Genomic DNA, 15588 nt, shown 5'->3' on the forward strand with positions numbered 1-15588 from the left:
GCTCCCTCACAAGCGGTTACTGAAACAGAGTATAAAAGGGAACTTACTGTGACACCAAAGCATTCTTATCTGCTCCTTTGCAGCTGTTATAGAATGTGAGAAGAGAAACACAAGAAGCAGTGAGCTAGAATGTTGCAGGGGGGAGAAAGAGAACGCTAACAGGAATTGGGAAGCTTCCTGCTTCCTGTTAGCATTCTGGCTGTCTCCCTCCTCCAGCATTCTGGCTGACTGCTTTTCATGTTCTAGAACAGGTTGCAAAAAAACACAGATGCTTTGAGACAGATAAGAAATGAGCGTGGGGGACAGAGAACTGGAAATAAGTGAATTCATGTGTACAGGATCTGCAGAATATTTTTTTGGGAGGGGGCTGTATTTTGATTAATGCAAGTGAGAATCGGTAGGTGGGGCAGATGTGCAATCCTCCCCTTCCCCTCATTTCCCCCATACAAATGCACCTGAGGCTGTGCAGAGACACAAACAGAATGGGCTACTATGCACACATTTATAAGATAGGCACTGGAATTGGATAGCAAATATGGGTGCATTTGCTGTGAGTTGCCTCTAGTGTTCCACCTTGTTCTCAAATTCTTTTTCTTATCATCTTAATGGCCACTGAGTGGTAATTGGAACATTACAAGGATCAGTTGGACAGCAACTCAGGCACTTGTTTCAATAAGATACATGGCTATGGAGAGCTGCCTAACAGGTTTCCATCCATAGTACTTAAGGCTAATAGTACTGCATCTTCCCTTTGTCAGTTTGTGCAGATAACACTTGCAGGTGGATACTATCCACACTGGACCAAAAGAGATTCAATCCTTCCCCTCCCCACCCCACCATTTCCTACAGCAGTGTTTCTCAAACTGTGGGTTGGGACCCACTAGGTGGGTCGCGAGCCAATTTCAGGTGGGTCCCCATTCTTTTCAATATTTTATTTTGAATATATTAGACTTGATGCTACCATAGCATGTGACTGCATTTGGAGAAATGTTACAGACCTATATATATGCTTTTAACAATGATAGTAAATAGGACTTACTCCTGGGTAAGTGTAGGTAGGATTGCAACCTAGGATTGTAAAAAATTTCCCTGCTCGATGATGTCAGTTCTGGTCATGACATGACTTCCGGTGGGTCCCGACAAGATTCTTTTTCTAAAAAGTGGGTCCTGATGCTAAATGTGTGAGAACTACTGTCCTACAGAAAACTACCCATCTGTTTTCCAGGGGCCCTCCCAGGGGCAATCTAATGAGGCATAGCCTCCTGCACCTCAGAAGGCCTCCTGGATGCTTCTGAAAGTCACTTCGGGTTTACTGGCATGCCCCCCCACCCCCTGTGGATTTCATTGTCAGCAGAATTTGGTATCCACGGGGGGGGGGTCCTGGAATCGATCTGCTGCAGATTCCAAGGCCCCACTGTACATGTGCACGTGTGTTTTTCATCTCTGGGCTAATAGTATCTTCAACAAAAAGTGGAAAACAGTGCAAATGGAGAGGATTAAGCCCTTCCTTTTGTGCTGTGGCACCAATTTAGATTTGTCTCCTGTCAAGAAACCAGAACTGCAAATGTTCACCTTGATTGTCTGGTCTGGCTTGTAGAAAAGCAGCTACAGTTAGAGTAAACTTTTTTGTTTTATGTTGAAAGAGAATAGTATGTCACAAAGTGAGTTGAAATGCTGCTCTTTTCCTGCTACATCGTGTTCAATATATCGGTAGCAGAGCCTGGAGTGGATGTCTACGTTGGGAGAGCGTAATTGGTCAGGGTTAAATGAAGTAGACAAGAAAACCCATTTGGTGTGTTTGGTCCCTAGTCTGTCCTGATGCTGGGCCTTCAAATTGCCCGGTCCATCTTCATGTGATTATCTTTATGTTGCTAAGAAGTTTAAATTGCTACTCAACAGAGGAAATAGTTTATTTACTTGTGTTGTGGGTTTCAGTTTTACAGCAGAATCCGAAAAAGAAAAGCACGAGTGGATTGAAGCACTGCAACAGTCTATAGCAGAAACTCTCTCGGATTACGAAGTAGCAGACAAGATCTGGTTAAACGAAACAAACAGGATCTGTGCCGACTGCAAAGCCCCTGATCCTGACTGGGCGTCCATCAATCTCTGTGTTGTCATTTGTAAGAAGTGTGCAGGTAAATAAAATGCTTTGGGGGTTCCGTGGGGCCCCATTTCTTCAGTAAAAAGGCATGGCATGTCTTAACCATAGTGTGTTGTTTCTAAAATACTGCATATTTAACTTTGCAAATGTGTTACTTCTGTCCTTTGGGGGTCTTAACTACAGCATGACCCCCATATCCACGGATCTGGCTTCTGCAAATTTGACTCGCCGTGAATGAGGTGGGTATTGGGGAGAGCCATTTCCAGTTTGTTCATCAAAGCAGAAGTGACTGGGATTTGCATATCTGAGGATTCCCTTATCCACAAGGGGTCCTGGAATGGATCCCCCATGGATAAAAAGGCCCAACTTATACCCAAAGGAGTGAAAAATATGCAAAACCTTTTTTTTTTAACCTGTACATTTCAACTCTCCATGGTACAATTGAGTGAGTATAATGGTAGTGGCTGAGATGCCAGTCAGGTTTCCCCTGAATGATAGTTTGCTTCTGTCATGAATTCTTATTATGTTGCCTTCAGAAATACACTGCCTCTCAGCCTCGGTTCTCCAGCTACAATATGGGGAAAATATATACCTTGTGTGTACAGGGTTGTTGCAAGGGTTATCTCAATACAAGTGAAGCACTTTGCATATCCAGAAAATGCTGCGGTACTTACCTCTTTGGGGCTTAACCTTTGGGAGGTTATCTATCTCAGTGGTTCTCAAACCTCCCAGGAGTTTTACTCCGGGGGTAAGCCTTTGCGGGGGCAGGGGCAGCTAAGCGATCCCCAAGATCGTGCCCCTGCAGGGGGAGGGGGTTATTTTTAAACTACCCCTACGTTCTCCCAGGGAATGTGGGGAGCCCCGTGGAGTGCTTGCAGGGCTCCCCGCAGCTTTGAAACAGCGAAAGTTGCTAGCGCGATTAAACCGGAAGTGGAATTTCCGGTTTCGTCGTGCTTGCAACTTTCACTGTTTAGAAGCTGTGGGGAGCCCTGCAAGCACTCTGCGGGGCTCCCCACACCCCCTGGGAGAACGTATGGGTAGTTAAAAAAATAACCCCCCTCCCCCTGCAGGGGCGTGATCCTGGGGATTGGTTTGCTGCTTTCCTCCTGCCCCCGCCCCTTAAAGGGAACGGGGCATCTTTACATGAGCTGGTGGGTCACGACCCACCAGTTTGAGAATCACTGATCTATCTTATACTGAAGCTACTGTCTACCACAACAATTTTTAAATGGTGTGCCACAGCAGATTGGCGTGCTGCCAGAGGTGTGCCCACAGTGGTTGAAGCACAGCAGTTGAAAATAATGGCAAAACACTTCTGGTTTCTGCAGCTTTGTTTCAAGCGCAACTGTCAGTAGTAATGAATTGTCTCTCCCTCTTCTGCATCAGAAGAGGGACAGACAATTCATTATTACAGACAGTTGCTCTAGAAACAGCACTGCAGGATTTGGAAGAGTCTCCTGGAAGTGACATAATATGAGACAAAGGCCATAGAGATCAGTGTACCAGGGGAAGAAAAATGTTGAAAATTGCTGGTCTATTAAATCAAGACCATTAGTTTCTCTTGTTCAGTATTTTCTTCACTGAGTGGTTATATCTTTCCAGAACTTCTGATGCCAGGGACTGAACCTGGAATCTTCTAGTGCTCTCTTACTGAGCTGTGGCCCCTTTTTTGTGTGACTCACTGTAATTGTTTCATCTGTACCCCAAACTGACAGGCTAAGGTTATGGAACACTTTGCAATGGAAATTCTCTAAAGTCTGAACTTTGTAAAACACTTTTATTTCTTACAGTACTTAAATAAGTTCATGCCTTTGTACTCACTGGTAGCATTGACAGAAACTTCTGTTTCTTTTTAACTCTGAAACTTGCTGCATTTTCATATCTTCATCTAGGGCAACACAGATCATTAGGACCACGAGATTCAAAGGTTCGAAGCCTCAAAATGGATGCCAGTATTTGGAGCAGTGAACTTATCGAGGTAGGAAAGGACAACAAAGGTGGTTATATCAAAAGGGGACGTGAATATTCACTGCCAAGTTTTGTAGGATTTAGGGCCATATCCTATCCAAATTTCCTGCACTGATGTAGCTGTACCAATGGGGCATCCACTGCATCCTGCTGTGGGAGGACAGTCATGGAGGCATCCTCAAGGTGTGGAAATGTTTATTCTCTTACCTCAAGGTTGCATTGAGGCTGCACCACCACTGGAAAGTTGGATAGGATTGGGCCCTTAGTGATTCTAAAGAGCTTCAGCTGTTTAAGTGAGGACTTTATTTTATTGGGCAAGCAAGATGCTTCCTCTTGTGTAGAGTCCTAGAATATCATCACACCAGTTAGCAATACTTTTATCTTTCTTATCACCAAACTCAACACTGCATTTAATCAGCAGTTCTGAAACTGTTCACCATTGTGACTTGCTGCAGCAGCTGCATCGCATCCCAGAATGCCTTGCAAGGCATTTTGAAGCACAATGTGGTCAACAAAGTGGGTAGCACCATCCCGTGACCCACTAAAAATCAGGTCATGACTTGCAAGTGGGTCGCGATCCACAGTTTGAGAACTGCTGCATTCAGTGAGTGGGTGAATCCTCCCGTCTCCTTTTAAACCAAAAGGGGGAGCGGGGAGAACCCAGTAAGGGCCAGGCTGAAGGGAAGGGGATTAACCATTTCCCCTTAAACAAAGTTCCTGCTGAAAACCATCTGCTGAAGCTGTTGTCTCTGAGGCTGTGGCCTGAAGCAGCAGCACAGGAGGAAAGAATAAACTCCCCCACCCCACAGTCGTGTCTCTATCAAGGGTTGTGGGGGAGAAGATCGGTATTATGGCCTAGACTTCCACCCACGTGTTCGAAAGAATGTCTAGTTGGCCCTTAGTTTAATGGAATCAAACGATATTTCAGAGTTAAAGTTCGCTTCATGCCAGACCTTGCAAATGTTTTATAAATTACCTTATTGTCAAAACAATTTCCTTTTTGTTTCCATTTGTGAAATGTGTTGATTTGGTGAAATATCAGCATTTGAAGGATCTTTTTTTAATATTGATTTTAGAGTGAGGACTCTTTAGTTGTTTGTATTTTCTAAGTATTTTTTTCATTCTCCTTGGTGAATGTGTCAGGATATTGCTAGGGCAGTCTATATGCTACAATTAGCTGCATAATGTCTTGGCCAGTTGCCACAGAACTCTGCTCCCTGAATTTTTTTTTTAAGGTCAAGTTTCTAGCCCTTATGACTACAGTAATATGCTTAGGGTGTGTGAAAAACACCTGGCAAAGCCATAGGAATTGCTGAATGAGACTGTTGGAGGGTGGAGCTTAAAGTCTTAGTGTAACTCATTGCTCCTCCCCGTGAGTACCAGAAGCAGAAAAATTATGAAAAGAAAGAAAATGTAGTCGAAAGTGCATAATAAATGCAAGTGGCAGAATTTGGCTTTTGCTCTAGAACTTTTGCTCTAGAACAGTACACCCAGCTGCAGTGAACTACCTTTCACTGTGGTAAGTGCTTCACAGTGCTTTTCACGCTTATTAGCACCGCTTTTAAAAACGGTCTATCAGGACCCAGTCGATGCCACCAAAGAGAGAGAGATCTAAAAAGAAATATTTTATTAATAACAATTATAATAATTGGGGTTCTGTACTCTCCTGAGGCTGCTAGAGACCTTTATATAGAGAGAGGGAGAGGGAGGGTATTTGCTTGACTCTGCCTAGAAATGAAGTTCAAGGACTATGCCCCCAAACCTTTACCATCATTCCTGAGGCTGAACTAGAGAGCAAGCTGTGCAGTTGGGGATTTCCAAGTTGGACAAAAGGCTGGACTGGGTTCACGCATGATCTATGCCATACAAATTACTAGAGAAAATCGTAATTGGTATATGACCCACTGGTGGGTCTTGACCCACAGTTTGGGAAACACTGGTCTAGCATATACTAAAAACTTCTAGTTTTATGTAAGTCCTTCTAGCTTCTTCCTTGTCCCTTTTTAATTCCACCATATGTAATCAACTTCCTTGGTTAGAAGAACCTTTTCAATCTGCCTTGATATAGTGTGTGTGTGTGCTAACTGTGTGTTCTACCCTCTGCAGCTTTTTATTGTGATAGGGAATAAGAGGGCAAACAGCTTTTGGGAAGGAACTCTTCAACCAGATGAAGAATTGCCTATGGATGCACCAACGGACAGGAGGCTAACTTTTATAATCCAAAAGTACAAAGAAGGAAAGTTCAGAAAAACAGCTCTGCTTTACAAAACTAAGGAAGAGTTAAATAAGGTAAAGCCTGCAGAAGTGTTGGGTTGGGTGTGTGTGTTGCTTCTTTTTGAATGAAGTGCCAAAAAGAGGTCAAAAAGTGCCAAAGAGGAGTGTCAAACTCACTCATCCTGGTGGCCACATCTTGGATGGCATCTGCTGAGAGCTGGTGATCCAAGGACCGGACCAGATCCAAGGACCGGAGTTCCAGGGCTGCCGCCTCTGAATGTAACTGGAGGCCATGTGTCGCCTTCCCGGCCCTCAGAATGACATCCTGAGGCCTTAAAATGTTTTCGGTTTTTCCGAAAACGGCCTGGAGCTTCCAAAGCCTGGAACTCCGTGGGTCACCTGAAGAAGTATTGGTGAGGGCAGGTGAGGGACCCACCTGGCATGGACTCGTGACCCACCAGTGAATTGTGACCCACACTTGGGGAAATCCTGAGCTTAGGGGAATGTTAGAGCAAACCACAGAGCAAAAAGACTGCCCACTAAATTAAGAGCCAGTAATCCCTTTTCTGTTTGGTGTTCTGCTTGTAGCTCATGCTTTTCATCTTTATGTTCAGGCCCTGTGTGCTGCAGTGGTGAAGCAAGATGTGTTGGAAACCATGATGTTGCTGTTCAGTGGAGCAGATGTGATGTGTGCTACTGGTGATCCTGTATACAGCACTCCATACCTATTAGCCAAGAAATCAGGACAACGGCTGCAGATGGAGTTTCTCCACCACAATAAATTTTCAGGTATGGAACCATATCAATACTTCTGATTAATTATTTAGCTGTGTATTGGATCTGCATAATATGTGCTACATTAATACTGGTTAAGAGGATCAAATGATGATCAGGTGGGGAGGGTGTGGCAGCAAAAATCAAAATATTTCCTTGAGGCTCTTTGTAAATTGAATGCCATGATTTCATTGTGTATGTATAAGCTAGTAAAAAAGTCATGAACTTTGTGCAGCTGATTGTAGAAAAAGCATCTGGATTTTCTTGGCATTTTGTCTTGCAACATACTGTTTGTGTGGAAGGGTGTTTATCTGGAATAGTATTTTTGGATCATCCAAAACAATATGATGGGTTCCATTTAAAGATTGGTCCTGGCTGAATCCCATTGAAATTTGTGAGACAAGTTAGTTGCAGTTAACTTATCTTACTAATTTAATGATGCTTTGTCATAACTTGCTTTCTTTGGATAAAATCCAATGAATCATAATGATGAACAAACTATTTGATGAACAAAACTATTAATGCTTTCTTAGGCTAAAGTAGTAATTTGCCACCCATGGCCGATCCTTAATGGGACACATCCATTGTTTGTGTGATGTGTCTGAAATCAGAGTGCGTAACTCAACAGTGGTTAATTCAACTGTGGTTTTCAGGCTTTGTTGAAACTGTGGTTTCAAGTTCTCACTTCTGATTATTTTATAACTCCTGGTTCACTTTAGATAAAAGTTAACAATGGTTAAAGAAAACAAACAGTGGCTAAGCCTTATGCCTTCGTAGGGACTTAACTGGCACTCAGGTCCTCGTCGCCAATCTTTGCCATGACACTTTCACGCTTACCTTTGTGACTATAAGAGCTAGAAGCATGTTGTTAAAAAAATTAAATCTGCAAATCTAGTAATTCTCAGTAGAGCTTTTTTGTTCTACAGAAGCACATTAAAAGCTGTATACTGGCCCTTGTTGCATTAAAAGATGGTTTCAACAAGGAAAGATTCCTTTATTTGCATTGTATGTAATTGTGTTTAGTGTGTGTTGTGTTTTTCTTATTTAAAAGCTTTACGTGTCATATTTATAATCAGTATTGTAAATACAGTGTATACAATACTGTATACTATTTCTCTTTCTGTGTGTGTGTGTGTGTTAGATAATAAATTGTATATGTTGATATTTGAAATTTGTTTACCCATCTTGTGTTTTCTTTCCTAAAAAGGGAGCCAAAAGAAGATGTTAGAAATAAAATCAAAAGATGGCAATGTTAAACACGCTTATTTTATAGAAAACATGGAATAAGAAAAGGAAAGTCAGAATTATTCCTATAAGACCAATTCAATTCAGTACACAGAGCCAAACTGAGGTTTGCTGACAGATATACCTTCAAAAGGGAACTTCACTCTGTCACAGCCCTATTTTGAATATATTGCATATTTGTCATGTTGCCCATTTGCATTTTTAGGTGTACACTTATATGAAGTGGCACTGAAATGCCTGACTGTTGCACTTTAGTCAAGCTTGTCAGTTTTCATGTGATATTATTTTTTTTTCCACTTATGTCCATCTCTTGCCTTGATGTAGACTCCAAGTCATTATTGTTCTGCACAAGAGACAATGAAATGAACTGTTCCTATAATATTTATCATGGCCTTTACAGATTTTCCAAACTATGATGCACATTCAGACAATGTTACCTGTCAAGATTCTTCTTCCTCTACATTCCTTTGTGACTATTTGTACAAAGCTTCTTTCAGTGCTACAAAGCTGTTGGCTGACAGAAAATTAAAAGAAGGTATTTAAAGTTACCCTCCCTCTATGCTTGATTGTTTTTGTATTGTGTTGATCAGAGCACTTTCCTTAATCATTTTGTTTTAGAGTTTTAAATGTACAGGTCAGTCCTCATTATCCATGGGTTTGGTACCCACAAATTTGAATACCAATGGCTTCTGCACCTGCGGAGTGGGCAACCTGTAGCTCTCTGAACCTGACAGGAGCTATGCTCCAGTCAGATCTGGAGGCTCTTCCCAGGAAGGCCATTCTGAGGAAGTTGTGGTTTTCAGCCCTCAGAAGGGCCTTCTGAGGCTAGAATCCAGAAGTTGTGGTTTTTGGCCCCCTGAAGCCCTCAGAAGGGCTTGCAGACCCAATTGGAACACAGCTCTGGTTTGGTTCAGAGGGTTCAGGGGGCCCCAAAATCTGCAGATTTTGGTATCCTCAGGTGTTCTGGGAACCGACCTGTAATAGGACCTATAATAGGAAGAGAAACGTATGTATATGTAGACAGGGACAAGAGAAAAAACATTTTCCATACAATTAAAATTTTCTGGTCACAAGTTCATTGAGGGAGACTGGGAGACTGGAAAGAGAAAGATAATACCTTAGCAATAAGTACTATGGTCCTTAGGCTCTACTTTTCTCTTTAATTAGTCTTACCCTAACAAATTCTAACTTACCTCTTGGGTTGAAGCTGTCCAGTAAATTTACACTGAAAAAGAGTAAATATGTTTGGCTTTGAATTTATTTTTTAAAAAACTGCAAAAATTGTCTTTTTTAGTTTGTGGACTTCATAGTTAAGTTTACTTTTGATTTGTTGGAATAAAGGCAGACATCAATTCTATAGTATTTTTTCACTGTTTTTATATCCTCCAAGGAACTTAGGCTGGTATACATGATTCCTTCCCTCCTTTTGTCCTGACAGCATCCCTGTGAAGTAGGTGAGGCTGAGAGAGTGATTGGTCGAAGGTCACCCAGGAAGCTTCATAGCTGAGCAGGGATTTGAACCTGGATCTTCCAGGTGCAAGTCAAAACCAAACCCCCGAATCACTACACCATCCTGGCTCTTGCCAGCATATAAACATACATTTGTACATGGTAAAATGAATTTACCATATATTTCGCTTAATTCAAGTTATGGTACTTGATGAGGAAAATAAAAATGTACTGTATAGCACTGGTTCCCGAACTTATTTTCCTGGCAGCTCCCTTGACCTACTGGGCAATTGGCTGTGGATCCCCATTAGAGCTACAATCCTATACATAGGGTTGTGGATTTTTCAAAAGGATTTCACGACTCCCCAGGCTGGTTTCCTTGGCTCCCCAAGCAGTCATGGCTCACAGTTTGGGAACCACTGCTGTATAGGTACATTTTTTCCCCCTGAGAACATAATGCAATTTTTTGTGCCACATTTTGTGTTCACTTGGTGTTATGAAACAAAGTGTGACAGTCTTACCAGGAGGCAAAGTGAGATTAACCCTTTTAAAGTCTTGGTTTTAAAGAATTAGACAACTAGTTTTAAATGCCCCAAGGGAATTTTGATTTGGGATTCTTGGCCAGCAACCCCCCTCCCCTCATACTACACACAACCTCTTTTCGAAACAGTGCTTCAGAATCTATAACATGATAGGAAGACCTGCTGTTTACAAGCAGACATTAACATACGTGGATCAAACAGATTCCAAGCCCATTGCAGCAATGCCTTGACTTTCATCTGATTGATTTTTGTCACTTTGTTCTTTCAGCCATTTTCAGTTAGAGCAACATTTCAGATTTCGTCCGTGTGTTTTTCCTCTTTTGTCTGATTTCATCCAACCTTCCATGACATTTATTGATGTTCTTATATGCCCCAGCCACCTCAGTTGGGGCTACATGGATCTGTGCCAGCAAAATCACTGGTGCAGATCCAGGCGGCCTGGTATATAATGCTGGGTTGCTTGGGAGAGGGTTAGGATCTGGCCTAAGTGCCGAAGGCTGTTGCCAGCCCCTCATAGGCCTTGTCTGCCCACTGGCTTGCCAGCCCCCACCCTGAAATGCCCCTGAAATGCTCTAGCCCCACCCTCTTAAATCCCATGCTTGCCACCTTCGGTCAGTATGAACTCACCAGGTCCAGGCATCACGGAGGCTGGATTTGGCCTCCATGGGCCGGCACGCATTCTCACGATGATTCAGCAGACTCCTGGGGTGCAATTGCAACACTGCTGGCCAGGCCCAAGAGAGCGTTGGGCCCAAGGGATTGTTTGGCCCAAGGGATTGCTCTCTCAATTTTGCATGCATTTGCATGTGTTATACATATATTTTTACCAACCAGATCAAATTTGCAAGCTAAACAAGTCTATCCTTTGACATTTCATCCATTTTTTTTATTTTCATCTGTGCTCTGGTCCCCTAACCAGATGAAAATGCAAGTTATTGCTATATTTTGAGAAAATCCACTGTTTCTCTAGCCACTGCCTAGAATATGTGGCACTAGCATGGGGATGCTTGAACTGAGGATGATAGACAGCTGGTGTACTCAGTGGCTGTCATCCATTGTGGCTGTCTCATGTGCTAATATGCATATGGAAGCATCCATGAGATTCCAGATTCCAGTAATTAACAGTAATCTAGGAATTGGACCCAATTGCGGACCTGGCCCTGGTGCTGCCTTGGGGCACAGGACCGCAAAATGCCAAACTTGCCCCCAAAAAGGTTTTGGCGGAAAACCAGAAGTGCTGTTCTTTGACATTTTGAAGGCCTTCTGGGGGCCAGTGAGGCCATGGGCAGCCTTCACGGCTCCTAAAAGGTCTTCACGGCTCCTAAAAGGTCGTCTAAGGCCTCAAACATGGGCCCAAAATAAGAAAAGAAAATGGTAGCAGGTGGAAGGGTTGTGGCACTGTCCCTCATAGGGTGCCACCTGGGGCATTTGCCTCCCCCGGACAATCCAGTACACCAGTGATTGGACCCTGGTCCTGTGGGGTGATGCAGCATTACTTTAGCATTTTGAGAGGAGGAGAATGCCTCATCCTTTACTGGTGAACCCCTGACAACGGAGCTGGCAACCGAAATAGTATTCTGTTCATTTCTCAGTTTATATTACAATCTTGGTTGCAAGAAGGGATCCTTAGAAAATGATTAAAGTTAAAGCAGCTGTTGAGAATTGGCAGAAAGAGTTTTCAAGCACTGCCACCATTCTAAGGCAGTACATCAAAGAACAATTTTATGAACCTGAATGATGGATGCCTAAAATTGTTTAGTATTCATATGTTGTACTAGCAAGCTTACAGTAGTGCTGGCTCTGCTAGGGGTGGGTGGATGGGTGGGTGTGTGTGTGTGTGTGTGTGTGATTAGAATTGCAAACCATTCGATTTTGCATAGGCCAGACCAGGGGTGCTCAAACTTTCAACTTTAGGGATGCTGGACCTTTAACAAGTGTATAGAAGAGAGAATTTCAGCAGGTGTAGCTTGTCATCTGTGGGATGACAAGTTGCACCTGCTGCAGTTCTCTCTTCTATACACTTGTTAAAGGTCCAGCATCCCTAAAGTTGAAAGTTTGAGCACCCCTGGGCCAGACCAACATTTTTATAGTAACCCAACATATGCATGTCCTCAATGAATAAATGAAGATAAGTGAGTTTAATAGCATAATCAAATGCGAATAGCTTGCTGCTTTTCAGATTCCCCTCAAAACTTTTTTAACCAAGGCATGTGATTTGAAAACTTTGGATATTTTAACTATAAGGCCTGACTTTTGGCAACACCTGCATGGCAAAAGAATGAGGATTGACTGCTGTGGCAAGCAAAGTGAACCTCCCAGGTGGTCTAGTTTTTAAAAGTTGCTTTTCTATACACCATGCCACAGAAGTAGAGAAATGTACCTATTGTACTTCCAGTAGTGTTGGGTATTTTTTGGAATGGATGTATTGTTTCATTCCAAAGCACATATAATCCAAGTGGCATTACACGTTCAGTACTGGTAAATGTGTGTTTTAAAGAGGTTTGTGTTGCCATGAGACATTTGTTACTGAGACCTATTGAACACGAACAATGAAACCATGCATTTCTGTTTAGAGTGTTTTCTAAAATGCATATGCATTTTTTTATAGATGAAAGCAAGCATTTAAGGTAACAATTACCATGCATGGACCTTGTGTTTGACTGTAGATTATTTTGACAATTGAAATTTCGGGTCAAACAGTGTTCTGTGAGTGTTTGCGACTGTAAGAGCTGTGGCTTGTGATCATATTTTCATTGTGACCAATATGTGTTTGGGAATATGCAAACGGGTCACTTTGCAGCAATAGAGGTAACAGCCCAATCCTCCCTAAGTTCCCTGTGCCAATGTAGCGGTACAGCACAGGTTACACTGCATCTTGCAGGGGAATTTGTTGGCAGGAGGTCTCCTTTTGTCCCCTTGACCTGAGGAAGCCCTTGCCACTGCTATGGGTCAGCTCAGACCTTCACCAATGATACAGCTGGTAATTTGACCCACGTTGGTGGATCAGACTCAGGAAGAGGAATAGGATATGATGGATGCCAGCATTGCCAATCCCTTCCCCCCTCCTGGGCCTGATCTGCTCACCACTTGCCCCCCCTTCCTTGTTATTCCCCTTCCCCGAGCCACCCTCTGCACTGCATCTACCTGTTCCCACGGGCACAACTCTGAGCACTGATGCCAGTGGAAAGGCTCTGGCCTTCCCAGTGGTACGGCCCATAGGTGTGCCATCTGAAGAGCTTTACGGCACTTTTGTGATGACTAGTGCAGGTGGTGCGTGCATCCCACTGGCACAACTGGGGGATAGTGTTGGGCCCAAAGACTTCCAGGGTGGAAAAGACGGAATTGGACCTGAGACAAGGAAGAGGTAAGGGAGAAGTGAGCTGGTCGAAGAAATAATAGATAACTTTTCAGGAGAATAGACCAGTACATCTTGATGTATTGTAGTTTCTCACTAGGAAAAGATATTGGTCAGCTTTTCAAATTAATACAGCATTTATTAAATTTGTTTTGTTAGATGTCTGTTGCCACATTTCCCTTCTGGAAAGGTTGGTCTTTTCATGTTTTCTTAAAAAAAAAAAAATATTTTTTTGAAAGATATAGATTGTTTTCCTTAGCCTCATGACATGTAGTGGGATTTCTAGCATCACTTCTACCAGTGTAAAATAGATTGACTCTGTCTTGGCCTCTATTTCCAATGTTTGTGAGGGGGGGAAAAGACCAGTGCCTTTTAGCTATTGCATGCTATGATTCAACTGTTCATTTTGCAATCAACTTCTGTCAGGATACATTTTTTTCCTGCAGCTTTCAATTCTTCTAAGTTCAGAGGGTTTTTGTTTTGTTACTTTTTTGTTGATGTCTTTATGGTTTCTGTAAATCTGAAATTGCCAAATACGATATTCTGAGGTAAAAGCTTTTTTTTTAAAAAAATAAAAAACAGAAACCAACCAACCAAACAAAAAATCTTTGAGATTGTTTAAAGTGTTAAGAGGAAGAAGAAGGGGGCAGCCACGTGAAGCAACACAAGTCTCTCCATGGCAAGGGTTCAAGTTGTGTGGTGACATCCACTAGCTGGAGGGGTCCCTTATGCCAGGGAAGGGTCTAGAACAAGTCACAAGGGGAGCCTCAACAGCATTCAGTCATAGCACAGTTCTGCTTTGAACAAAGTCATAGGCCAGTTAGGGAGTAAGTCAAGAGGGGGTCAAGCCCAGCCAAAGGACTTGGCCTCACCAGCAAGGCGCGCTTGCCGTTTACATAAGTGGCCATAAATTCCCAAGGCAGAGAGAAAAAGAAGAGAGGGAGGCAGGTCTAGAACCCACACCACCTACTACACAAAGCTGCTTTCTAATCACAAGCCAGGCATAGTCTTGTGCAGTTGCTGAATTTCCCATTACTCTGTAACGATGACCATCTGTGAGGGAAACACTTCATGGATGAGCCCTGCTTTACAATGCAAGTGCATATGAGCCACTCGAGTTTTGTAAGTTGTCCGGGGGCCCTTGCTAAAAGAAACCGAAGAAGCTATTGTCAGACTGGAGAGCATCTCTTGCTTGAGAGAGAGCTTGCTTTAGCTATCCCTCAGACCCACACTTTTTTTGTTGTTGCCTTTGTCTTGCTTAGCAATTTTTTTCAACCATTTTCTTCTCATGGCACACTGACAAGGTACACTGCACTACCTATGTGAGGCTCATACCCCCCCCCATGGCCCTACTAATCTCCCAAACTAATGGGCGCTCCTGCAGATCATTTGTGGCACACTGGTTGACCTGACCTAGTTTTTGCCTTTGGTAAGCTAGTTTGCCCATAACTTTCCCCTTTCAGCCTCCTATGCAACTCTGGCTTGTCATAGCACTAAAGTGTGTGCGTGTGTGTGTACACATCTTGCTGTGTAAGACACATTCCAAAAATGTGATCCTCAGCCTGCACTTAAACTGCATTTCTACTGTGGTGGTTTCTATCACTCCTTATTTTTGTATTGCACTGCTGCCAAGGATGGGAGAGGGTTTTTGCACTTACCTTCAGCCAGCACTGCAGTCCTGGAGGATCTGGGGAGCCCTCCAGTGAGCTCCCTGTGCCTGCAAAACTGTTTAAAAAAAACAAAACAGAAAAAAACTGACACTTCTGGTTTTCACAATGATATAGGAAGTATCCGTTTTATATCTTTTTAAAAGACTTTTGCAGGCATGAGGAACTCTGCGTAGGGCTCCCTGGACCTCCCAGGACTGCAGAGCTGGCTGCAGGTAGGTAGGAAATCCTCCTGGGGTTCCTGTGGATTGTGTTGCTGCCTTCCCCCCTCCT

At 43.1% G+C, this 15588-nt stretch overlaps 1 protein-coding gene across 1 annotated transcript in view; it reads left to right on the forward strand.

Moving 5' to 3' along the window:
• Window positions 1–15588, forward strand: part of ARAP2 (ArfGAP with RhoGAP domain, ankyrin repeat and PH domain 2) — a 107456-nt gene that overhangs the window by 35263 nt on the left and 56605 nt on the right. Inside the window, exons 10-14 of the mRNA XM_066631746.1 lie at window positions 1936–2135; window positions 3994–4079; window positions 6176–6358; window positions 6898–7072; window positions 8703–8837. Coding sequence (XP_066487843.1) covers window positions 1936–2135; window positions 3994–4079; window positions 6176–6358; window positions 6898–7072; window positions 8703–8837 — 779 coding nt within the window. The remainder of the gene's footprint in view (window positions 1–1935; window positions 2136–3993; window positions 4080–6175; window positions 6359–6897; window positions 7073–8702; window positions 8838–15588) is intronic.

The sequence above is a fragment of the Tiliqua scincoides genome, chromosome 6 (genome assembly GCF_035046505.1).
Source record: "Tiliqua scincoides isolate rTilSci1 chromosome 6, rTilSci1.hap2, whole genome shotgun sequence".
In the NCBI taxonomy this organism is placed as follows: Eukaryota; Metazoa; Chordata; class Lepidosauria; order Squamata; family Scincidae; genus Tiliqua; species Tiliqua scincoides.